This window comes from Trachurus trachurus (genome assembly GCF_905171665.1).
Source record: "Trachurus trachurus genome assembly, chromosome: 22".
In the NCBI taxonomy this organism is placed as follows: domain Eukaryota; kingdom Metazoa; phylum Chordata; class Actinopteri; order Carangiformes; family Carangidae; genus Trachurus; species Trachurus trachurus.
Window position 1 is genome coordinate 14,261,643 of NC_139907.1, and position 26,064 is coordinate 14,287,706.

Consider the following 26,064-nt stretch of genomic DNA (forward strand, 5'->3'; position numbering starts at 1 on the left):
GGTTTCCTCAAGCACATAATAAATATTTACTATACAGGTATAACAAGAGGAAATCTCAGATGCTATTATGGTAAATCCTGTTGACTGAAAGCAACCAAGCCTTTCACCGTCCCCACACCAGTTCAGATTACCTCTGCTGTCACTCAGGATATGGTCAACCTATTCTTCAGTGATAGATACTGTAGGGAAAAAGAGAGTAGAAAACAGTCATTAAAAATAATCAGAATTTTTGGGTGAGCACAAATCAATGAAGAGTTTTCGGTATTACATCTGAAATGTTTACATACTGTACATTTATGAAACAATTACTTATGTGTACTTATGTGTACTTATTTCAATGTTCTTCTTTTCGGGTAGTTTATTACAGTGAGGACTTTCAGTGCATAGGTGCGTTAGAAAATTAAACATTATGGTACATTAGCAAATCCTGCTTTTACACTGTTCAAGTAAGTTGACCTTATGTGCTGTCTTTAAACATTGCTTCCTATGTTGAGACCTTTATGTCCTCTGCAGCTGCATTTCTTTGTGGCTTTATGGTTAAACATAAGTTAGTCAGCTGATCAGAGTCTGAGTCCAAAGGGTACAGACAGTTGAACATGCCAAGACACAACCTTGGAGAATTATGCACTTAACACACAGAACATGTAGCATGCATATATCTTGAGGATCAGTGTTAATAAGTTAGTTACTTTAGCTTTCTGACCATGTTGATTGCAGTTTCTGACTGGCTTCTAGTTCTTGTTATTATTCTATACTGATTCTTACAGTGCAGGTATTTTTTCGGAGAGAAATGCTGTTTCTTGGACCTGTTGTTCTGATTCGTTTTCCAGGTCACCAAAATAAATTGTGGCCCGCAGCAGAAGCAATTTCCTTACAGCAGGAGACTGCTACTGTTGAATATATATTAGGAAACACTACATCTCTCCCTTTTGCCACCTTACCTTTTTCCTGCTGTCTATGGCCTGTTGCAGCCAAACCTGCTCCATGGTCAGGGTGTTTCTATGGAGACGCAGGGCCTCTGGTGTATGGGGCACCTCCTGAGCCAAGCAGTACTGCCGCGGACCTGGAGGGGAGATGGCAAATTCTTTTGACTGTAATGTTTTTTTCATTACACGAGATATGAGTCTGAATGAATTTAAATATATGAATCTTAAAAAGGTTACTGATGGTCAACATCTTTGGACAACTTTCTAGCTATTACATTTTTGACAGAGGTCACTCACTCACATGTCATATGTCATAGAACACGTCTTTTTCTGAAGGATATTGCTGTGCTTACACCTAATGTCAATATTTTTCGCAACTGAAGAATTAGTAAATTGACTAATCAAGGAAAATCGGCACTTTCTCTTGCCTAAGTAAACTAAGTACTGTATGGTAATATGTTTTCTATTTCTTTTCTATATTTCTAAATTGTGCGTCTTTGAGTTCTGGACTGTTACTAGGACAAAACATCATTATGAGGACTCCTGGAAAGTCCTGGGGATAGGCTTTAATTGGTTGTGAAAAAACTAAAGCCATAAATAAGCCAAAAAATGTTTTCTTCTCGAAACATATAAAACATTTTGTGTTTAAATGAGATAAGCAGAGGTCAGTAGTGATATATGTACCTCTCTCACCCTGGTGAGAGTGAGTGTAGTTCACATCAAGCTCCACGCTGCTCCAGACTGTGGTGGAGTCTCCTGTGCTCTCCATCACCCCTCCATCTTTATCTCCCTCCTGGTCCCTCGCACCACTCTGTCTCTGGCTGCTGGGGAAACAATCCTTGGACAGACGGTGTTGGCCTTTGGTTTCTGAATCATCTCTCTCAGGCTCTATCCTCTGTAGGGACAGGTCGTGATCCCGCTCTCTCTCCTGCCCTGAGGCCGCTGCTGATACTGCTGGGCTCTGGGGACTGATACTGACATCCAGCCCTGGACCTGAAGGTGTGCTAGCAGCACTGCTGGGCTGTGGAAATGGACCATCCTGGTGATGCGTGAGCAGACACACAACATTAGAAAAGTGTAGAAAAGTTCATTGTTCATATGTTTATTTTCTGTATTACCCTCCATCAGGAGAAAAGGGACTCTGCAACAAAGTGTGAAAATAAGGGTAGGAGTGGAAAAAGTACTTCATGTTACTTCTCATTTACTTCATGATTAATGGTGAGTTTATGCCTGAGTTAATTTCTGTCTTTGTTCCCCTGGAAAAATTGTGTACAGGAAGTAAAATGTTGATGGGACGATGCTGTATGGAATCAATAAAAAAGTTGATTACAAAAAAAGGAAAAAGAAAAGCTCATTGAAACCCACTCTCATGACATTTCTAATTACTTACAGTGTCCGTGAAGTGGGGGGTGGGGAGAACCGTGTCTCTCCACTGTAGGTGGGTCAAGCCTCCATCAATCTCTTTGACAATGTCCTCAAAATCCTCTCGTGCACGACGCACCTCGTTTCTCACCAAATGTCCGCGTGCACATGCCTACAGAGGAGAGGAAAGTCGCTATGGTAACAGCAGCGCTATGGTAACAGCAGTAACGATTCGATTTATTTACATCAACGCCGTTGTTGTTGTTGTTAGCGAAAGTAGCTAAATGTCCCGAACTAGCATACACAATTGGCAGCATTTGTGGTTAAGTATAAAGATGAATTCCTGTGCATTACGACTTGTAAACGGGGATAATTAGACAACGTTTTTACCTGAAAGTGGATGAGTACCTCCTCCCATTTGCTTCTGTCCATTGTTTTGGTTACATGACAGTCTGCGGAAAGCGGGAGATGAACTCAAACTTTTGATTTACTTCCGGTGTGAAACTCAAAAATTAAAAGCGTGAACCTGTAAAAAATCATCGACGTGCATAAACCGCGTGCATTTAGCTGGGTGAATTGTCATGGACGCAATGAAAATATAATTTTGCAATATAGACTGTACTAAAGCGGTCGGAATTACTCCGGAATAAACCCGTCGTTATGTAAGTGGGGTATTATTTTGGAAAGTCGTTAGCGGAAGAGTAACGTTACCGGTGTTTGTAAATTCAGTTTGCAATGTTACTGCTGCTGGGCACATGGCACTTTTTCTCACTGTTTTCCACCACGGCTGAAGAAAATGAGCACTGGTTCACATCAGAGGACCTTGTTCCAGACTTGGGGAGCCGCCGTTCCCCAAAACAACTCTGCTCAACCGAGGAAAGATGACGCTCGACGGCGCAGAACAACCCCAAGCAGCAGTGCTCAGGTAGCCCCAACACACCCTCCTCGAAATCCTTTATGGACCGAAATAGGCCAGGGGTCTGTAAACACATCACAGACCCCAGTGAGGACAGAGGCCCCCACACCTGCTTTTGAAGATGGAGATGACGACGATGATCTCATGTTGATTGCTGTCTACGAAGCTGAAAAGTCTCTGCAGCTTGACAATGCAAACTTTATTCAAGATGACAACCCTGGAGGAGCAGAGAGTAGAGCCCTCTCTCCCAGCTTGTCAGGTGTGCAGACATACCCAGACTTCCCTGGCTTTGACAGCTCCTCAGCTAAGGTATGGATCTACCCCACTAACTACCCCATCAGGGAGTACCAGCTGAAGATATCAGAGGCCGCCCTGTTTCAAAACACACTGGTGTGTCTTCCCACTGGTTTGGGAAAAACCTTTATTGCCTCTGTGGTTATGTACAACTTCTACCGCTGGTATCCAACGGGGAAGATTGTGTTCATGGCCCCCACAAAACCCCTGGTGGCACAACAGATCGAGGCCTGTTATAAAGTGATGGGGATACCACAGGAACACATGGCTGAGTTGACAGGTAAAAAAGAAAAAAATACATGTCACAAATACCTCTTTCACATTTAAGCTATTATTAACAACACAACTACTAAAATTCACAGGTAGCACAGCAGCAAAACAGAGGCAGGGGCTGTGGAGGACCAAGCGCGTTTTCTTCCTCACCCCTCATGTGATGGTGAACGATCTGACCAGAGACACCTGCCCGGCTCAGCAGGTCAAGTGTGTGGTGATCGATGAAGCCCACAAAGCACTTGGAAACCACGCTTTCTGTCAGGTACACAATCCTTCCACTGGTGATCACAGCTGGCTTCAGTTATTCATCACTGCTGACTATTTAGAAGACTACAAGATTTTTTATTTGTCATTTTTTATGCACCATAAAAAATGAAATATTGTTCCACCAACAATGACAGTACCACAGTGATTGTAAAGAATAATTCAAATATACTATAAAAACAACAACAAAACAACAGCACATAAACATAAAAAACACAAAACTGGAGTCTTAGCGCTGAGATCAGATCCGATCAGAGGCCAATAATTATCGTGAACCTGCAATAAAGTGATTGTAAAGTGATAATCCACTCAGAACATCTCTTCATTAAGTAACACTCACCCTTATGTGAGAGGTGGTTTTAAAAAGTGCATTACAGAGCACGGAGGCTGAGGTCAAACCTCTTTATCTTCCCTCAGTCCATCATTTGGGCACAGCAGTGAAGGTGCTTTAGCTATAACTGTTATAACTGCTGGCAATTCTTGTAGGGTTTGTGAATCAGTGTGATGGAGTACCATTTTAAAGTCATTTTAATTCACTGGACCAGCCAAAATTATTTTTCCATTTAGTTTCTCAGTTGATTCCAGAAAACTTCCTGCATGATTTATATCCACATTTGTGAAATAAAATATTCTCTAATAGCATTTTCTATTTTCTAGCAAGGAGGCCTTTCAGTATTTTCACTCTAACACTTCTAGTTCATTAAATAAATACAATATTTGTAGTAATCTAATGTTTTCTGCTTTCTCAGGTGATCAGACAGCTCGGGAGCCAGACGCTGCAGTTTCGCATCCTGGCTCTAAGTGCAACTCCAGGTGGAGATACAAAGGTAGGAGCAATAAAACACTATCCTTACCTGTAAATTATTTTGTCTCTTTAGTTCAACATGCCCTGTTTATATTTTTTCAACCTCGATTTAATCGTTTTTGAATCTGATGCCACTTCAACCATTTCTCTGTTACTCCATCCCTGCAGGCGGTGCAGGCGGTGATCTCCAACCTGCTCATCTCCCACATCGAACTGCGTTCAGAAGAAAGTCCAGATATCCGGGCTCACTCCCATCAGCGCAGCGTGGAGAAAGTGGTGGTTCCTCCGGGAGAGGCCCTCTCCGCTTACCAGGAGCGTTACCTGCAGGTAGGCCCATGCAGTGATGCATCATAATTAGCAAAGCACCTTTCAGATGCTGCTTCCCCCCCCCCACAAATTAATTCAGATTTAGCAGTCAGAGTGAAGGGTAGCTCCAAAAGGCACATTTTTCATACAATGCCAAGCACCAAGGATGTATTTCTTCCTTGCTGATACTTAATTAATCTACTAATTCATGTTTGTGTCTTTCAGTTTTAGTCAGATTTGTGTCAGTGATGAACACACAAACACACAAGCTGATGATGCACCTTCAACTTAGACAAAACTTAGTTTTATATTCAATCTTCGTCAATCTTCCCTGCTGAATACATTTGGTTTGGTTTTATCATATACAAACTGTGTGATTTATTATTTTTCCCCTGCTTTGCTGCCATCTTGTGGTCACTGTTTGCCTGCCTCTGTTTCAAGAATAGTTCAGCTGTAGCCTTTTTCTTTTCATCACATGAATTTCTTTTTTAGCTGTGTTGTTCTTAACTGGGTCAGTTAATATTAAATGGATTGATTTGTCTTGAAAGCAGCATCTTATAACACTTGGTGGTCTGGCTTTCAGTGTTGTAGATCTGTCCACATTAGTAACAGACTGTCAGTCCTTTAGGGTTGGTTCACTGCCTGTGTGTGTACTGTATTGTTCAGCTCATCTGTCTCCTGAGGCTGGACAGCTGGAATGTGACACGTGTTTGAAAGTTTAGATATGTTGATTTGTCTTGGATTGTTTGTAGCAATAGTCACAACTCTTCCCAGGTTACTTTGACTTTCATTTTTCACCTTCATATTACCTCTTGACTGGGGGGCGTCTGCAGCCTGCTTGTTAACCTTCATGCCCCATTGGCCTCCCTTTATTTAACCAGACAGCCCACAAATTAGAGACAACTCTGTAGTCAGGTGTAAAATGAACATTACTGCAGTTATTCAGGTGGAATTTAATGATTTCTGGGCAAATCTGAAAAATGAACCAGTCATACAGACAACATCTTTGGGCGTAGTTTTTGTTGCTGATCCCTTTTTTTTGCCTTCAGACAGAGGCATGTATTTGTCCATATAAGTACGAAAGTAGCCTTCTCCTCTCCCATGCCACAGTAAAGTGATTTTGATTGAGCATAGACAAAGGTTTTTCAGATGTTGCGTGTAATGTCAGTGAGCAAGTAGGCCACTGGTGCTGAAACATCCATCATAAAGTTTACACCCTGTCCTGTAATGGAAACTGATGGTGTAATTTAGGGTTGCAATTTTAGGGGCATTCCACATAAATTCAAAGTAATATGTCCATAAAGAAAATATATTATTAATTTAGACAAATACACATATTTGTGATGAAGGTGAGAGGAACCTGTACTTGAAACAGATTTCAACATGAATACTATTTGACATGTTAATAAAATGTAATGCATGCATTTATGACTGCTCAACAAATTCTTATTTCAAGCTGTATCTCCATTAGATACTGTACACAGTGTACTGCATTGTGCAATGAACACCACTGTAGTATGTATGTGTGTGTGTAGGTCCCTCTTCTGAGAGGTCATCATGTTACTACACAACAGTAACTGAGCACTGGCTGTTCTTGTGAAATGGGTTATGCTACACATCCTAGAACAAACTAGGGTGTGACCCCTGTTGTTTGTTTGCTACATTTGATCCCATAAAAATGAAGAATCCCTTCAGGGAGAGAATCCCGACAGAGAGACTAGTCTGAAATACAACTTCCTAAGCCTACCGTAGAGTATGTAGCTCAAACTACAAGTGTTATATTTGTAGGGATATATCTCATCACCTATAGTCCACCATTCAAAACCTACTTCTGGGACTCTGTCAAGGGCATTGATTTGAATGGTTTAGATCTTTTCTTATTTCTCTGTGACACACATAACTAAGTAAATAAAACCAAGCATCACTGTAGATTTCAAAAGACAGGAGACGAGCACATTTTTATTGAACAAAGTAAACCACAGTAGCTCTTGTTGCTGTTGCACTTGCATTTTCACAGTACAGCACACTTATGCAAAACACACACAAAAAATAAGCAAAAAGAAAGAAAAACAAATTAAATCCTCACACTTGATGTTCCCATATAACCAGGCTCTTAGAGGGAAAACAAACCTACATGTATCATGGCTTTGCAAGTTTACACACTACAATTGTCAGAGATCAACTTGTAAATCATTAAATGCAAAATAAATTCTTTGGATTTGAGTGTTTTGATGTCAACCAAACTGTGCGACCTTCCCAACCCAATAATTAACTTTACTTATCTGTCAGTTTCTTTATAGTTTTTGTGTATTAAATAAGATTTAACCATATTTTTCTTCTCACCATCTGAGCTGCCTAACTTACCATTAATAGGATGCCCCTGTCTTGATAAAAATGCTGACACAGTGATGATTTGGCTAGTTCACTTCCAGTTTGTCCTTGCTGGCACACATAAAAGCCAGTTCAACGTAGATTGCCAAAGCAGAAACCTTCGTACATTACTGTGAACTCTTACTGTAGCTGGTTTGACACACACTGTCTTGGTTGCATTGCATTGGTGTGTATTTATTTAAAAATATAGTGAAGATATACATACTCTGACTTCATAGACTCTTCATTAGATTTGTGGTAGAACATTAAAACAGTTTGAACTAAAAACAGAATTTAACTTTTGTCTATTCAAAAAAAAAAAAAGAGAGAGAGTATAATCATCACAGAGATTTTCTCTGCGCTCTATTTTTCTCAGTTGCGTTGTCTCTACTTAGCAGCAGTGGCTTTTGCAATACAGAAGTGAATGCGTACTCACCAACATTGACACACGAGTAGCAAGTAGAAAGAGCATGAGAAAGAGGTAAAGAGGTAACTATTCCTGTGTGTGAAAGCGGCTGAAAACATGAGGAATGCATTGAATTCATTGCATCCTTTTCGTAAGAGAAATCGGATGCACACAATATAGACGTACTTTCTGATTGTCATTCAGCAGTAAAATCAGTGGGTTTACAGCGTTTGGTTTGTAGATGTGTGGCATATGTCTTCGCCCCCCCCCCCTGTGGCCGTACATTCATATCTTCGTTCTAAATTATGATCACCTATTGTGTTGAGCTTATTTATGGTTCAAACCACTAGTTCTGGTCTGGGTGTTGTTTATAAAGTTGTGTTGCATGCAGTTTTTCAAACCCACAATAACTGCTACAGAACAGCCTTAGATTAGGTTAGGTTAACAGCCTGGGAACTGTAATAACTGGGTTACTGGTTAATGGTTGGTTATCTGATTAATATTGCACTTATTTTTTTTAAAGGAGAAAATTGCAGTATGACTGGCATCACATAAACAGCGGATCAATAATGACAGAGTTGACATCGTCTCAGCAAGCTAGAGAATGACAGAGAAATTGTTTTTAGTTTTTTTTCCTGTTGTTTTCCTGCATTGACCGTTACCCCATGTGACAAGACGCTGTGGCTGTGCAACAAACAAAAGGAGCACAATAAGGCTGCATGTCCACTGGGAGCCTGTTTCTCACTGGGGGAAAACACAGGCTCTTGCATGTTTCTGACATTATCCAACGGTCACTGTGATTACACTTTAACAAGAGAGCGCTGGAAAGGTTTGAGTCGTCTCAGAGCAGGAAATGAATGCTACGCTTCAACTTAGCATCTGGGTTGTGTCCATGAGAGAGTATGGCAGTGCTTTGGGTAGTTTTTATGAGTGAGATGACAATCTATGTAAATGAACATGAATGAGAAGTCACTGAGAGTAAAGTTAAGGGCTAAGTTTCTTTTTGTTAATGAAGATCCGACTGCTCTGGAGTGTGTAGAGCTGGTGGGTGTTTTCAGGTAGAGGTGATGACTACAGAGGATGTTGCACCTGAGGCTGTAGCTGAGCTGGGGCAGTGTAAAGGGAGTCTTTATGAGGCTCAAGGGTCACAGATAGGAGTATGCTGCTTAATCCTCTCGTCCCCTCAGTGTCGCTCTAGGAACCAGATCTCATTCTGACGGTTGCTGTGAGCGGGGTTGGTGTAGCCGGCCACGATGAACGAGTCGTTGACGCACTCTCCCGGAGAGTCCAGCGCCTCCGCCATGGTATTGATCTGGTTAATGATGGTCACTTCATTGGTGGGACCGGTGAAGGGCCTGAAAGCAGAAAAATAAGCAAGCCGATCATTAATTCTAGCGCTACTGATGGCTCATTCACAGAATTTAGGGTGCAGAGATGTAGGCATAGTACAGTGGAACTGATCGTGTTTTATTTCGATCTCCACTGACCTTGTGTATACAACAGTGGCGGGCCAGATCTCTATAACGATCTCGCTGTCCTCAGGTGGTGGGGGTTGTGCCTGATGCACAGCAGGGAGGTAATAAGCCACTGTGACATCATGGGAGATCACAGACTGGTTCTCATCTGTGCGTATCACTGTGACGATGGGGAGTGTCATGCCCAAGTAGTTACCTGGATGAAGAACATGGCAACAGTCAATATTACCAGTCAGGCTGGTGTTAGAAATGATGAACAAATGAAAACAAGAGGACAAAGCTGGGATTGTGTGTCTTTGTGGACTCACCTGTGGAGTTCTGTTGGCAGATGTATCTCATTATCCTCATGAAACCATAACAGATGCTCTGTTCGTAGGTTTCCTCACGCAGTGTTATACAAGCCCAGTGGCCTTTTTCATAGTTGCGTTTCTCATAGAGCAGCTCTCCACACTGAGAAAGAAAAAGACAAAGACACACAGTTAGGGCGATCACTGTGCTGACATGAGTTAAAATGTCAGTAAGTGTTATGACTAATAGGAGGCTATCCATCTTATCCAATCTATACAATTCCCAATTGACTATTTACAAACTTGAAACAAGAGTGGTTGTGTGATTATGATTGGTGGGCTTCATTGTCTGCTCAGCAGCTCAGGTGTAAGACCCACTGCTTAGGTCTGCTTTCTGTCAACGTGCTGTTTGCACTGAAACCTGCTCTAAGAATAGAGCACCATGACTTACCTTTGTTTAACCGGGGTGTCCAGCCAACTCTTAATGAACTCATTAACTCAAGTTAAACCAATTAGCCCTCTTTATTTATACGGTCCCTTAAGGAGTTTAAAAGGCTTATTGTATCGAGTGACATAGTCATCTTGTCAAAAATAAGTAGCCGACCTACAGTATACTCACACAGAAGAACTTTGTGTGATCGCTGGTCTTGTCCTCAATCTTGATTGATTTAGAGGCCTGATCTATTTGATGTCATTGTATGTACTCTACCAGGTGTAAAAGGTTTACAGAGTTGCTGTTAAGTGTACCCGGTATTTTACACCAAGCAATTAAAGCAGAAGTAAGCGGAATAATTGTGTTAATATAAGTCTTAAATAGTTATATCTTCTGACGGCAATCACTTACATAGAGTGTTTGGTCCGAAACACGGGTCTGTCAGTCACTCTGCTGTAAGCCGAGGAGAAAACGTCTTGTATACTTCCTTGTATCCTACAAGCTTTATCCAATGAGGAGAGAGAACGGCATGAAGGGCTGTGTGTGCAGCCAAGGGATGCGCATGAATGTGGTGACGTAGGGACGAGGACCAATAGATCCATGACGAGGGCGGGGGCTGCTAACTAACGAAGTTAGCCAAAACGACCAGAACGCTTACTTCTGCTTTAATGGTTAGAATAATAAAAATAAAGTTGTACCTCTACCCACGCATGTTCACATACAAGAAACGTGTTATCTAAACTGAACAAAAAACCAACTAAATCAAATTTAACTGGAACAGCAGAAATAAGGACTCCATCCAAGAAAATATTTAATCTCATCATGAAGTTAGTCCTGTGTTCATGTTGAATCATGCAATGCAACATTGATTTTATCTGCTGCTCCACTTTTGATCTTTTCCTGTTTCCTGCATTTAGTTCTACTACAACTACTACAACTTAAGACTGGGCAATGTCATAATTTATATATCTAGTCCCAGGTGGGGATATATTTTTCTAAAATAAACTGTCTTCACTGAGATGTTCTCTTTTCTCCCCGGATGAAATCATTTGTTGTGGTGGAAGCAGATACCTTCTCTTTGCGTGAGAGGAGAGTGAAAGGGATGTGTTCCCGAGGGCTGCGTCCTTGGTTGTTGCTGGTAAGCAGCTGAATGGGTTCTGACATCTCTGTCAACAGATAGACAAACAGTACTTGGTCAGTTTAAACCACTGTCAAAAAAATGGACCATGAAAAAACACAAACTAAAACATTTTTTAGAGAAGCAAACAAATTATCTGCTCCTCTCGTTTTTTTATGTGTTCAATGACATCCTGGTATGTTTGTGTTTTAAAAGGACTGTTAAACCCTTTAATCAGATGCAAACTTTGGCTGCATATTAGTCCAGAGAAGAAAGCAGATGTTTTTTTTTAGCCATTCACGCTATGCAATTATGCTTCTTTTGCCGACACTGTTTGTTTTTAGGCCTGCATGTTGACACCATCAAAATACGCTAAGGCAGAGACTATACAACTTTTCAAATACTCACAGTGCACATACAGTGCATATACCAGTACTTCCATATAACTTTATTCCACTCACATCACTTGCAGTCACCTCTGTCTAATCCATATAAAACATCCTCATTTCCAGTAATCTGCTGGCAGGCTGTCAGATGGACAGAACACTGTGCCAGGATGTCGCAGAGAGTAATGTTTATTAGAGCTGATGGAGAGAACTAAAGCTGCCCTGGGCCAGGTATAGACTGGTATTAAGAGAGATGCACTACAGTAGTGACCAGTTAGTGGCTCTTGCTGTATTTTATGTATCAACATAAACTGTTGACCTTCAGTTTTGATTGAAGGAGAAAAGGGAACCCTGTCACAGGTTCTTTTATCACACTTATGTTACAGATATTTTAGGTCAGCTGCACATGTTCAAAATCAAAGTAGTGAGTGGACCCTGCTGCATAACACTGCAGGGGATTTGTAGCAGCAATGCTTACAAACCAGTCGCTGCTTCAAACCTTAACAGGATAAATGCACAGCCTCTCTTATCACATTGTTAGATTAAATAACAGCATAATGTTCCACTGCCGAACCATCAAATACGAGGCACTCAAGGTGAACCCAATTTAATCACATTCTGTAAATCAATACCATTGGGGACAACTGGGTCAGAGGAATCTGTGATATTTAGGTGATCAATCCTTTGACAAAAAGCAAAGCTGATGGTTGCGGCGTGAGCATTTGCAATTGTGTATATCTAATCTCAATCAGAAACACTGTATCTGTTGATTAGGGGATTTGCTCAGGTTGGATGATTAGCATTAACTTTTGACAATAAAATATGATCCTTTAACCAGCATGTGTGTATCTTCAATTAGATTGTCGGGGAGGGAAAGGAAATAGAAAAACGCATTGCAGCCTAAAAGCACTGCCTGGTTATCCACACATGCAGGCAAGTACTGCACACATAAGCAAACCCGTTTTTTATGGCGGCTCCTCCAGAGCTGCTTAGTGTTGAGGCAGAACAGTCAACATGCTCAGTCAACACACACACTTGTTTTTGTGCCTGGGGTTTCTAATCTGTGCAGGCCTGCAGTCGCATACACGTCTGGATCTTTCTCTCTCACCTATGAGCTCAATCATTTAATTTAAAAAAAAATCCTTATACTAAATTTCCATTGAGCTTTGGATGTCACCTTAGCTAACATCACACTCTTCACAAAGCATAACAAGAATATGTGGGGAGAGTCATCAGTTTTGAAATTGCACAGCTGTGGGTTAAAAGGGGGAAAAAAACAAATTTCCTTAAATGAATACAGATTTTGTGAAAAGAATACCCTGTTGGTATGTTTCATCTACATAGAGATCATTGATATATTTTTTTTTAACAAATACTAGATCAGAGTTTTAATGATGCATCTGTTCATCTCTACCTAATAAGTGAAAAGTATGTATTCAATTTGTGGCTTTTCCTGTTTTAATGCACAACCGGGAAACAGGTGTGAAAGTGCAGAAGCGGGAAGTTATGCAAGACTAAATTATGAGCAAAAATGTAAATGAACATGTAAATACCTGAGTGGTCTAGACAGGCTCCATGAGTAATTAAACTGTTTTGCATGTGGCAAGACTTAGACCTATTATGCTACATGTCCATACTTGGTCATCCACTGCAGGGTGTTGACGGTTTCTGTAATATTAAGACTTGCTTCCAGTGGCAAAGCAAAACCACCATATGCTGATGGAAACAAACCAAATGCACATGCAAACACTTGTTTTCAGTTAATCTGTTTCAAACACACTGACAAAAAACAGGGGGGAAAAAATCTGTGTAGTCACAACAGATTAGTGCTGCTGAGAGACCAATATGCAGTTGGGTTTGTAGTAGTGAGCACGGAAATTTTGTTCTTTTAGTTTTCATTTGGTGTTCATTGATGTCTCATTAAAAAGAATGCGGCGTGATGACCATTTGAGATTGCAGCTCTCGGCCTGCATCTTTGGAGCAATAAATGTCATCTTGTTTACAAGCTACACGGCTTTAGTGCTCCCACATCAGCTGATGATATTTGCACCTTTGACCTCGTTTTACTTTGCAATGAGCCATTGTGAATATCATCTTTGTTTCCAGTAAATAGTGTAAAAAGCGTAAAAAGCATGGAAATCATACTGTCTGAGAAGGACTTTCATTCAGTATCTAATGACTGTGCTGCTAGAGTCAAAGATAGAAACATATATCAATGGTTTTTGTGCCCTAGATTTGTATTTCACAAGCTACAATGATACCTGTTGCCATGCATACCACCAAAACTGTGTAGGTAGTATATATTGTGATTTTTTTTTTGGAGTACCTGATTTAAAAACAAATATTAAGTAGCTACTAGTAGCTATATAATATCTCTAATAGCTTAACATACTCAACAGCTTGTAGACGAGCTGAACACCAACCTCACCCCACTTCATCTGTCCCCATCCCAATTAGAGTAAAGGAGTTTATACTGTGGCCTTGGCATGTGTCCTGAGCAATAGCATTGTAGTGCAGGACTTAACACTACAACCTCAGTACCAGTGCAGGCAAGGTAACTATTTAATCCCCCCTGAGTCAGAAAGCCCCAGCAAATGATTTTGTACTAAGCCTCAATTAGTGCAGTGGTCTGAGGGCACAGGAACAAGGATGTGCCAGCATGTGTTACTGGATTCTCACCGGGCACCCACAGAGTCAGAGAGAAGATCAACTGACCAACCAAAAAATGGTTAAAGAAACAGTTTCAGGGAAGAACACTTATCTTCAACCACTAGATGGTCTTAGACAGGTCACAGTGCTGACAAGAGCTGCATGTAAACACTGCTTCATTTTAGGGAGACCTCAATCAACCCTGTCTTATACTATTCTTTTAATTTGACCTTATATAGAGGGCTTTGATGTTCACTTGTTTACCGATTTTTGTGTGTCCGACAAGGCAAAATTTCGTATCTGAAACGTGTTTTGAAAACAGCATTTTTATTGCTGTTCATCAGGAATTTAAATGATGACGTTTATCTTATCTCAGTGCATTGTCCAGGTCTGTGTCTTCAACCTGTGTGATTAGCAATGACTTGGAAGGTTCCAGAGTTCAGAACAACTGCTGTTGCCGTCTCCAGCTGCGCGCAAGGTCTGGACTTGTAGGGTAAAATCAGACCCTTGAAGCCACAAATTGTGCAATGTTGGCACTTAAAATTAAACATCCTGAATTAGAAATACAGAGTGGAGATGTTCTATACTGCAACAGTGCTGCCGAAAGGTATAGCACAACTGCATGCTAGTCAGACTCCCTGATGAAGGTTGGAGGCTGAAACTATCAGAGTTATTTTTAATATGTCATTGTGACAATTCCAGATAAATAAAGGCATGGATTGAAAGAGAATGCCTTGGAGTTTTTCCTCTGTTTTAACGTCTCCTATGTCCCTCTCCAAAGAGCACCTCTAATTGAGAAGGGAGTCCAGGAAGTGATCTTTGTTTGAACATTTTTTTCCACTCATTGGTCTAATGACCATTTTTTCAGGTCGGGGGTTGCAAATCAGTTACTAAGCTACAGTTACAAAACAACAGAAAACTCATGCTATGCTACCTCAATGAAGTAAACAAAATAAGGTGGTCCCAGCAGTAATTTAAACAGAACCAATCTGTATCCTGTCAGCTTCACCTTACAAATTTTAGGTAAGAATCAAGACAATAAAGACAACAGAGTTACTATACTATCCTCAAATAGGTATAGTGTATATATGGTAGCAACAAGTCAATGTTTCTTTTTTTTTTTCATTAATTGCTTCATCAACATATGATGTGTTACCACTTCATTAAATATTCCATACTGTAGTTAATACAGACAAACTATGAACAGTATTAAACCATTCACAGAACCAATGCTAAGAAAATGGCGGAGGTTGTCATATTGCGCAGATATAAATCGTTTCGCTATCTCTTTGACAACCACACACCATAAAATAAGTAAATGTATATTATTTCATCAGCCGTTATCTATTGAATTTGTTGAGTTTTAGACACCCCAAACTCTAGTATTCGTACATACGCCAGCAGTAATATCACTGCCAGTATTGCTGACGTTACACTGTTAAGTCCATTAGAGCGTTTTAGACTGCCTTACAAACCCCATATCCTGATTAGCTCACATTTACATTCAATGGCTATTGTAAACACTACAGTTAAATGGCCACTAAATGCTCTGTGATGATGACTTTCCCAATTGTTCCCAGTTAATACTCTTCAAGAAAGTATACAATTGACAACATATCCCCATTAGCACAAATTCTGTCAATAATCAAAAGCCAATTACAGGCTCTGCAAGCTGAAATAACACATTGACTTTGTTGTTATTTTGCAAATGTCGATGAAAATAACAGAGCTGGTTCTCCTCTCACTGGAACCCATTAGAAATCCCTCCAGAGACCCCTAGAGGTCCCATGACCATGCTTGAAGGAAACAACTCTTTGTATACTTGGTGCAGTAGTTGCTGTCATATAACAGCGTGGTCCTTTAAAAATCGGAGATAATCAGTTTCATGACTCTCTGTTCCAAAGTTAGTGTCCCTACATTTCATTCATTTAATTAATTATAACAGCACAGTTCAACGTTTTGCAATATGTGGCTGTCTGAAGAACTGGGAATGTTTTGCCAGGAACTATGTAGCCTACCTCGTTAAAAACTAGGTCAGTGTGTACACTGGTGTTCCTTGAGGAAGTTGATGAAAAGTAACACAAGTGAAACACGTTTTAAGAAAGAAAGAAAGAAAAAGAAGCAAGCTGAAACAAAAACATTCAGTTATTTATATCCAACAAAGTAAAGTAGCTTATATCTGGTTGCATTATTCAGCCTTTTATTTACCTTGAGCAACTTCCACTTGGTGTCCTCTGGCTACGTCCTGCCAGTAGTGCAGCAGCCGGTCATCGTCCTCCTCCATGGTCTCTCCCTCCTCCTCCAGGCTGCCGGTGCCCGAGTCTGACAGCTGCTCTTCCGAAAAAGACTCGAGATCCTCCAGCGAGATCATTACCGGTCGGTCGGGCCCACTACCGTCACCGCCGCCGCCACCACCGCCGCTCATTTGGCAGCCACCTCGGTCCATATCTAGTCGTGAGCTTTAACACTTACCGAGGAAAAACACCGCAAATGTTTCACTTTAAACCACAAAAAAACAACAATTTACTTGCAAACCGTCGTCGCTGACTGTCGGCTTCGGTCAAGAAGAGAAAAAAAATGTATCTTCTTCCTTCGGACCGCGGTAGGGTATAGGCTTCACTTTCTGGTCTAGAAACCAGGCACGGTAAAGCTTTTCCCGGTGCATTTAGCCATGTTTACATTCGCCGTGTAATATCTAACGGAACCGGACCATTCTCCTGTGCTAAATGCACTTTAAAGTCGCTTAAAAACAAGAAATAGAAGTCGTCTCCGTCGCTCGTCGTGAGCTGCAGCGTGACGCCTCCCCTCGCCGTAGCAGGAGGTGAATGCGATGTTTATAGGCGATCAGGGCGGACCACGTGACCCTCCCCCTCCCCTCCCCGTTCCTCTCCTCTCCCCCTACTGCCCGAGATGATAAATAAGCGAAACCCCTCACCCAGGCGGGGACACTTCACCAGGAGAACAAGAAAGAGATAGCAGTATCGGTCATGTCAGGAATCTTCAACATCATCTCCGAAGTAGTTTTCACTTCTATCTGTGGTTATTGTCTCCTTATATACCCGTTGTATTGTGAGCACAAATGTCTGCATGTTGTGTGCTGTGGCAAATATAGTAGAGCAACTAATGACTGTTTTATTATCAGTCCATGTCTAGGTTATTTTCTTTATTAATTTTAATGCAAGAAAAGTAAAGTCTGATAAATACGAAGATAAAGTTGAGATGAATAGAAGATTCAATAAAAACTAGTCTTGTTTTTCCACCGATTTTTTTTATTTTATAGATTTTTAAATGTAATTTCAATATGATTATTATGTTTTTTTCCTCCAAATTATTTGAAGTCATCCAAATGCATTTCCTCCCCTTGTGTCAAACACTTGAATTTCCCCTTAGTTAACACCACAAATTAACTCCCTGCCTCTGATTACACGCAGATTAATATGAGGATTCATTTTAGGTGCGTGTGTTCAGTAACAGTGGGAGTTGTTTATGCGCCTGTAACACCCCTTTTGTGACAGTGACACCTTTGCTGCGTGACTATTTGCACCACGACCCTTTAAGAAATTGATGACTGCCCTGACAACAGGACGCTCAGTGGTGGGAGGCAGCGGGGAGTGAGTCAGGAGTGTGTACATCACACAACATCTGCGTGACAGCAACGGCTGCCTTTGTAATTGTAAAAGGAGAGGGAATACAGTCACTGTAAGATGCTATAAAAATCCAAAATAAGCTTTAAGGACATGGAAAAAAGTGGAACAATAGGGCTTTTTAAATAATTATCCCTTGTGATCCCCTGTGTTATTTGCTTTCGTTATCCTAATAAATAGTCTTAATGTGGATGATAACAAACACAAGAAATTCCCAGGCAGAGAAAAATAAACAAACTTGAACTTGTGCGCTAGGGGACAGACTAGGCAGGATTTCCTCTGATCTGTGTCGCTGCAACAGCCAGCCACCATGTTGCACCCTTCAACACGCACGTAGAGAGGCCGTTATATAATCTTCTATAGCCTCTGGGGGGGAAGCTCCATGTAAATGTGGACATACAAACATGGAAACACAATTACACATACACTGAAACACACAGATCTGGCAATAGTCTCGGGGTGGGAAGTGGGGGTGAGTGCAGGGGGCTAATAGGCCCCCCCTGCATCAATGCATCTCATCACCTACAACACTACTGGGTTTTGTTTGTCCATGTGTCCATTGTTTGTCCAACTGGACTGTGATTACGTTTTAATTTACAACAGCCCCCTCACAAAACAATAGTGTTTTATTATTCTAGATAATAATAATGATAATAGATTTTTCTCACATAATAAACTAATTGAGATATCTACATTCAATTCTAGTAAAGCAACCTCCTTATATTTTTCTCCCTCATAGGTGTCAGTGATAGCAAGGTAAGCTGTACCATGCACATGCGTTAACACTCACAACAATATTTCCTCAAGCTTTGTTGACATATAGGGATGAGTTAGGCTTGCTGTAGTTTCTGTTATTAATAGCTGCCTACAGACTGACTGTTTCACAGATTCACCACGTCACTTAGCTCCATGCCTTCCAGCCAATCACTTGTTGGCCTGTGCTGGGCATGCTCAGTGAGGCTCCTGTCAGCGATGTTGTCATTTCATCCATGTCCCCTCTCCTCTCCTCTCCTCTCCTCTCCTCTCCTCTCCTCTCCTCTCCTCTCCTCTCCTCTCCTCTCCTCTCTCTTTCCCCTCTATTTTTTTTATTCCCATACTGCACCTTATTGGTCCTACCTTAAAGGATAATTTTCGTTTTTTACAACCTGGACCTTATTTCTAGCATAAAATATGATCATTCTACTCACCCAGACAACTTTGGTGTCATTTGGAGTTGTTTTGAAGAAATTAGCCCCAGTGGAGCGGCGCGTATATCCGTATAATGCGAGAGCACGGGGCACGCAATGCAGCCTCTAAATAACACATTATCCGCCGCAAAACTCACTCATTTCGCCAATATTTTGTTATGATACACTAGTGCTATTCCCCTCCGAGCCCGTGGTGGCATGTTATCAACATGCTGCGCCTGTAGGTTGACTACTAACCTCTTATCTGGATGATGTCATCTCCGACCGCTACCCGGCGCGGCTAACTTGCTACGGCTAATGCTATGGTTCGTTTCTGCGTGTTTCTGACTTGTTAGAACAAAATGAGCAGCTGGATGAAGTTCAGCTTCCACAGGCTTCCTCTCCTCAACCTGGACTCACTACAGCTCCGGCTAGTTGAGATAAAAATGGACCTGAATGCCGAAGCAGAATGATTATTATCAGAATGAGCCGGGCAGCGGTCGGAGATGACATCATCCAGATCAGAGGTTAGTAGGTCAACCTAGAGACCCCGGATGTTGATAACATGCCACCACGGGCTCGGAGGGGAATAGCACTAGTGTATCATGACAAAATATTGGCGAAATGAGTGAGTTTTGCGGCGGATAATGTGTTATTTAGAGGCTGCATTGCGTGCCCCGTGCTCTCGCATTATACGGATATACGCGCCGCTCCACTGGGGCTAATTTCTTCAAAACAACTCCAAATGACACCAAAGTTGTCTGGGTGAGTAGAATGATCATATTTTATGCTAGAAATAAGGTCCAGGTTGTAAAAAACGAAAATTATCCTTTAAGTATTAAATCAGTCTATCATTCATCATCACCATTTAAACTTCCTGTGACATCTTACCTGTTCTTATACAGTGTCGATAAGACATTACTAAAATTAAATGACATACGTTTTTCTATTTTTATCATCACTTATCTTGCCGTTGCTGTGTGCAAAATTTAAGCAGTAAGTGTGTGAAGTGTGTGTTTGTCACTATGCTCAATTTATAAAATATTTAACAATTTTCATATATTTGATCTTAACTGTCCTACCCTGCAAACCTGTATCAGAACAGTAATATCACACTCTTGACACCAGTTTTTTTTCAGCACCATGTAACATTCAGCAGCAAAGAAACAGCCACGACTTGAAAAATAGAGTCCTCTGAGTTAAAGCAGATATCAGCTTCACGGCCGTTTCGGCTAATGCTGCGTTCAAGGCAGGCTTTTGAAACCGTAAGTTACAGCTTCAAGTCACAACTACGACTTGGTAGCGTTCCAGGTAACCCGTAGCTCGTGTTTTTACCATCCTGTTGTCTGTGAAAGTTCCCTATAACGGCCACTCGTAACTTCCGACCCGTGAACTCGTACCAGATCGAACTGGTATGACTTCACAGGAAGGAAAAACACAAAGTACGAGTTTCTTTGAACGCACCATGAGTTAGCAGCCCCCGCCCTTGTCAGGCATCAATTGGTCCTCGTGCTACGTCACCACATTCACGCGCATCCCTTGGCTGCACACACAGCCCTTCATGCCGTTCTCTCTCCTCATTGGATAACACTTGTATCCCACAAGGAAAATTTTCTCCTCGGGTTACAGCAGAGCAGAGTGACGGAGAGACTCGTGTTTAGGCTGAAATACTTCATGTAAGTGATTGCTGACGGAAAATAGGACTATTTAGGACTTATATTAACAAAAACATTCCACTGATATCTGCTTTAATCAACAAATTACAAAATAAGCAAGTAAACAATTAAATACATTAGGAACAAACTGGTCTTGACATCACTGGTAGACAAAGAGGAAGTATGAGTACTCCTCCTGACGTGATGAATTTAATCGACATGTAAATCAATTAGATCAAAGTGTAGTAAACAAGAAAATTACAGTGAAATTCGAGTTGAACCAGCACACAGTTTTCTCTCTGCACATTTTCTCATTTCACTTTACATTCCAGCCAGACAAAAACAGCGACCTCACTAATCTGGTTCTGTGTAATCTCATAATCTGGCCCTGACCGCTGCATATGCATTCCCACACTGCTCTCCACCTGTCAATTAACTAGAGGAGGGGGGCGGATTGGGCTTTGTAACCAGATTGTGGCCCTTTCCCTCATTGTTGTTGTTTGTTGACACGCACAACATCTCAAATATGCACATGCAGGAAAGTTTGTGATACAAACACCAAAGACTAAGGAGGCTGGTTATAGGTAAATAGACACATGTTAATTATAGAAGCTTTAAACCTGTCATGGGTATGGATGGGCTGTGGTGTTTTTGTGGAATGAGAAAAATGAAGAATTTTGCTCTTGAGACGAGGAATTTCTTCTCTGAATCTTAAAGCCATCCATCAAATAGTTCAATCTGTACAAAAGTGTTGGATAGAGAACAAATTAACTTTATTAAATAGAGTTAAAAAAGTATCTGAGAAATGAGACGAGCAGTTATTTTATCATATTAAGCAATATGTCTGAGATCATTATGACTTATAGCTATTTTATATTCTGTTCACGGTTTTACAGAGGATGTATTTGTATAACTCTGAATCAGAGGTTGTGAAATATGTTGAACAGCAGATAATGTGCCTAAGCGATAATATGAATGGAGATCCTAATCCTGCTAATTGTGCTACAGGTTTGAATCACACCTCACGGGTGTTGACGGACATCATTTTCCCCTCCCAGCCATTCTTCTCTCCCACGTAACCACTATTAAGCCTCCATTTTCTCCTCCTCTGCTCCTGTTAGAGGCTTCCTGTATTTTCTGACCTAGAAATACACAACACCTTCACTGCGATTAAATCTCCATCTCCTCCCATCACTTTTGCTGTTTGATTGACCAAAAACCTCAGCTGCATGTGGTATCCTACAGTATGTGAAATGATCAAAAATTATAATGTAAATGAAATATAAACAAAATAAAATGAAAATGTAGATAAGGAGAAAGATAGAAATATTAACATGTTTATTGTGTACATTTACCTACACATTACCTACTATAACAAATTGCCTCATGGTAACAGACCGATCAGTATCTTCAAACAATTTTCTGGTTTTCCGTACCTTAATAAAATTAATGCACCCTTGAAATCTCACTATCTTTTACTCAGCATTAATGAAAAATTCTAACCTGAATTTATTTATTTTTTTATTAATCTCAGGCTGCAGTTGGCCCCATAGTCTCTCAATAAATCTCCTTTGATAAACGCATGTTAAGTGATCTGTCTCTATGGTTCAAACCATATCATGTGTAATGAGTGATGGACCCAACCAGATGGACTGGCCTCCTCGCACTATCATGACAGAGCGCTGAGGGCTAGGTGATATGGCTGTTGATGTTTTCTGAAAGGTCAGTGGAATTAATGGTTGTTATTTAACCCTTCGCTTTTGTCTCTGGAAGCTCTGTGAGGTTCACTTGTGTTTCACCTCGGGAGAGACAGGCTGAGGTTTTGCAGAAATAACATCTCAAGACAGACAGAGGCATCCTTTTAATTTGATTTTCTATTCTGTTTTATTGTTCATATTGGCACAAAGAAGGCGTTTAAGTATAAAATATGTCTTTCTAGAAAAACAGATGTTAGGATAAATACAGCCACAGGTGGTCTGGGCCATGTTCATCTCTTATTTTGAAACATTCTTGGAAATCAATCAATGAGTGTGTTTTAGAATATAGTTCATGTAGATAACAGTTTTCTGTGACACAAGATAAACAGTAAACATTAAAGTGTACGATAAATGAATAAAAAGTAAAGCTTAGATTGTTGTTTTTTTCTTCTTCTGTTCCTCCCCCTCCTCCTCCTCCTCCTCCTCCTCCTCCTCCTTTTGGCCTACTTCGAGCGTCACACTATAATTTAGGTTTGTGTCAATTTCATAACACAATCACCATTTACAAATCAAAACGACTGGCTGCCCACTTCTTCTTTCAGAGCAGCCTTTCATTCCGTCCAATTTCCAGAGCTGCTGTTCAACGCGGCTGAAATTGAAATTGTAATGACCCAACCTCCCATTATCTGCGGTCGTGAGGATGAATAGATATTGTTAAAATTGTCTGTTTGACAAACTGCTTCCATCTCTCCCTCCATTATTAGGAAATGAGGACAAGGGGAAGAAGAAAGAATCAGGCACATTATAGAGTGGTTATGTTTCTCCTGTTGAAGTAAGACTTCTATTCAGTCTGTGCAGGTCTGTTGACCAATAAGGGAGCACCTAGAGTACGTGTCTCAAAGTGGTCATAGAGGGCATGTGTGTGTATGTGTGTATATATGTGTGTGTGCGCGGGTGCACTTCCCAGCCTTATGCAGCAGGGTGCCAGCTTTTAGTCTGATGCATTACCCCCCTATGACAGGAAATGGCCAATTACTCATGACCTACAGTATATGTTATATGTGTGTGTATACTTGTGTCATTCTCCCTGACAGGTGCTTGAGAAATTCATGTCTCGTCTGGTCCAGAACCGGGTGATGGCACACAAGGACCTGAGGACTCTCACCAAATACCAGCTCATCTTGGCCAGGGACCAGTTCCGCAAAAACCCACCACCATATATCACGGCATGGACTCTGCTCTTTTACAGATTCAACTTTTCATATATTATACACATCATCATAATGATAATAATAATCAGGGGTCCCGGAATTGACAAAATATAGTAAAATGTTATCAAATCCATGAAAAATATTAATTCTTGCCTTACATCAATACATATTATTGGTAGTTTAATGCAACAAAATATATACAACCTCTGTTTTAATAGCCAGTAGAAAGAAAACATACAAGAAAATACAACATAACAAAAAGCATTTGTTCATTGACTTTGTTAGTTTTGGCTTGCAAGCTGAAATGTGTATAATATGAATGTATAATGTGTATGTAGACTTTCCTGATAGGCATGGCTACCTGAGGAAGCATTGAAGAGTTTGTCACAGTGATCCCACTGACTCACGCAACCTCTGCCCCTCTACAGGAACTACAGCGGGGAATGCTGGAGGGCGTCTTTGCCCTTTGCATCAGCTTGTACCACGGCTACGAGCTGCTGGTGCAGATGGGACTTCAGTGTCTCTTTTTTTACGTCCAGGGAATCATAGACGGATCAAGAGGTCAGCCAGCTTCACCTCTGAGTCTTTTGTTTTTACTTCCTCGCCACTGGCTGCATACATACCCAATAGTATACAGTGTAGAAACATTTGATCTCTTTGTGTGTTGTTTACTTCAGAGATGTCCAGGGCAAGGAATGAACTGCAGAAGACTCCCACCTTCATGGACCTCTACCATGAGATGGAAGCAATGTTTGTGAAGCCATCTGCTGGTACCTGAGCACTTCCTTACTCCAGATCAGTCAGATTTCTGGCACTCTATTAGGCATTTTGATTGCAATTTCTTATTGTGGATGATTTGTTCCCCTAGTTTAGAGAAAAAATGCCAGCTGGGATTACACTGCTTGTATCAACTAACGTCCTCTGTGATTCATATTTCTAGGTCCAGATGAGCCCTTCATTTACAGTCACCCCAAACTGGAGAAACTGGAGGCGGTGGTGTTGCAGCATTTCACACTGTGGGCTGAGAGCTCAGCAGACAATAAGGGTGATTTACTTAATATACACCATGTCATAATGTGACTCATTCTTACAATGATTGGTCTGAGGTAAAGCTGAATATATTGCCCTGTTCATGTCGTAATGTACAGCAAAGAAAAAGCAGACACCATTGTGTGGAACACAACACAATGGTGTTGTGGTGCAGCTGTGCTGCTCTATTTACATTCAAGATGCAACATCTTGTTTGCTAAAATTCCTGGTAACAATGTTAGGTGGTTATACAATATTTCTAATATACAAAGCCCTTGTCCAGAGTCCCTCAGAGAAAGCAAAAGCAGTGAAAACATCATCAATACAGCATTTTCTGTTGTTATGTAAGTGAAGTGAAGAGAAAGTAATATTTTGATCCTACAGCAAAAAACTGAATAAAGTTTGATCACTAAGCTCTCCAGCATCTGAATCAAACATGTGCTATTCTATGATTTTATAATTGGTTTCTTTCTTTTTTTTCTGTCTAATGACTGTCCAGGTTCGGGTCCTCAGGAAGTCAGCACGCGCGTCATGATCTTTTCGTCATACCGCGAAAGTGTACAGGAGATTGCAGCCATGTTGAACCGCCATGCTCCACTGATCAGGGTCATGACCTTTATGGGTCAAGCCTCAACCGGGAAGGGGGTCAAAGGCTTCACCCAAAAGGAGCAGCTGGAGGTAGAGATCAGCTGTCTTGTTTTGTTGACATCATCCTTCGTCTCTCTTTCACTGTTTTTGGAATACAATCTTTTCAGCTCGACACATCTCATTTAACTCTGGTAGATTGGTAAAGTATACCTGTACTGACAAAGAATGAAGATTACTTGCTGCTACATTGATTTCCCTACTGGATGCCTAGTACGGCTGTTTGTCTCTGCATCGAGTCTGTGCCTTTTCCTCTGAGTAAATAATGCAGGAAAGGTGATGTACAGTACCTTGTGTCCTGATGGCTGCTGTACATCATATACTAAAAATAGACAGAGGTGTAGTGTGTTTTATAACATACTATGCGTCTCGTCATCCGGTCTAAGGGCATTTTATTGTGAGAAATAACACTAAAAGACAAGACATGTATGTTTAAGTGTGGGCTTACGACTGTATTTACAGCTTTGTCTCTGTTGTCACTTGTGTTTTAGGTGATGCGCAGGTTCCGTGAAGGAGGCTTTAACACGCTGGTGTCGACCTGTGTGGGAGAAGAGGGGCTGGATATAGGAGAGGTGGACCTCATTGTTTGTTTCGATGCACAGAACAGTCCAATCCGCCTCGTGCAGCGAATGGGACGTACTGGACGCAAGCGGCAGGGACGCATTGTCGTCATCCTGGCTGAGGGGCGGGAGGAGAGGGTGAGTGCTTTGTAGTGGCTTGCAACAATAAGAGCAAGACAAAGTGACCC

At 41.1% G+C, this 26,064-nt stretch overlaps 3 protein-coding genes across 3 annotated transcripts in view; 1 reads left to right on the plus strand and 2 right to left on the minus strand.

The window, feature by feature from the left end:
* Window positions 1–42: 42 nt before the first annotated feature.
* On the minus strand, window positions 43–2,754 carry iqcc (IQ motif containing C). The gene is made up of 5 exons (XM_083998028.1): window positions 2,679–2,754; window positions 2,317–2,460; window positions 1,611–1,965; window positions 942–1,063; window positions 43–179 (listed from the first exon to the last, which is right to left on the minus strand). The coding sequence occupies exons 1-5, from the start codon at window positions 2,718–2,720 to the stop codon at window positions 144–146; spliced, it is 699 nt and encodes a 232-aa protein (XP_083854154.1). The 5' UTR covers window positions 2,721–2,754; the 3' UTR covers window positions 43–143.
* A 330-nt stretch (window positions 2,755–3,084) lies between these two features.
* fancm (FA complementation group M) overlaps window positions 3,085–26,064 on the plus strand; it is a gene marked incomplete at both ends in the record, with an annotated part of 38,598 nt that continues 15,618 nt past the window's right edge. Inside the window, 10 exons of the mRNA XM_083998584.1 lie at window positions 3,085–3,778; window positions 3,861–4,033; window positions 4,785–4,862; window positions 5,009–5,167; window positions 23,526–23,657; window positions 24,071–24,203; window positions 24,320–24,412; window positions 24,583–24,687; window positions 25,171–25,349; window positions 25,808–26,014. Of these exons, the coding sequence (XP_083854710.1) occupies window positions 3,085–3,778; window positions 3,861–4,033; window positions 4,785–4,862; window positions 5,009–5,167; window positions 23,526–23,657; window positions 24,071–24,203; window positions 24,320–24,412; window positions 24,583–24,687; window positions 25,171–25,349; window positions 25,808–26,014 (1,953 nt within the window). The remainder of the gene's footprint in view (window positions 3,779–3,860; window positions 4,034–4,784; window positions 4,863–5,008; window positions 5,168–23,525; window positions 23,658–24,070; window positions 24,204–24,319; window positions 24,413–24,582; window positions 24,688–25,170; window positions 25,350–25,807; window positions 26,015–26,064) is intronic.
* On the minus strand, window positions 7,149–17,074 carry soul3 (heme-binding protein soul3). Its single transcript, XM_083997818.1, has 6 exons — window positions 16,797–17,074; window positions 16,478–16,717; window positions 11,189–11,283; window positions 9,706–9,847; window positions 9,410–9,593; window positions 7,149–9,277 (listed from the first exon to the last, which is right to left on the minus strand). Exons 2-6 carry the CDS (start codon window positions 16,713–16,715, stop codon window positions 9,106–9,108), a joined length of 831 nt encoding a protein of 276 aa, XP_083853944.1. The 5' UTR covers window positions 16,716–16,717; window positions 16,797–17,074; the 3' UTR covers window positions 7,149–9,105.

Excerpts from the sequence above, each read along its gene's own strand:
- soul3 (XM_083997818.1), bottom strand. The coding sequence starts at position 16,715 with ATGGACCGAGGTGGCTGCCAAATGAGCGGCGGTGGTGGCGGCGGCGGT. Across the intron at positions 9,848-11,188 it reads TCCTCTCACGCAAAGAGAAG|TGTGGAGAGCTGCTCTATGA; the intron begins GTATCTGCTTCC and ends TTTCTTTCTCAG. Across the intron at positions 9,594-9,705 it reads CTGCCAACAGAACTCCACAG|GTAACTACTTGGGCATGACA; the intron begins GTGAGTCCACAA and ends TTCTTCATCCAG.
- iqcc (XM_083998028.1), bottom strand. The coding sequence starts at position 2,720 with ATGGACAGAAGCAAATGGGAGGAGGTACTCATCCACTTTCAG. Across the intron at positions 1,966-2,316 it reads CCCCCCACTTCACGGACACT|GATGGTCCATTTCCACAGCC; the intron begins GTAAGTAATTAG and ends ACGCATCACCAG. Across the intron at positions 1,064-1,610 it reads CTCTCACCAGGGTGAGAGAG|GTCCGCGGCAGTACTGCTTG; the intron begins GTACATATATCA and ends TCTCCCCTCCAG.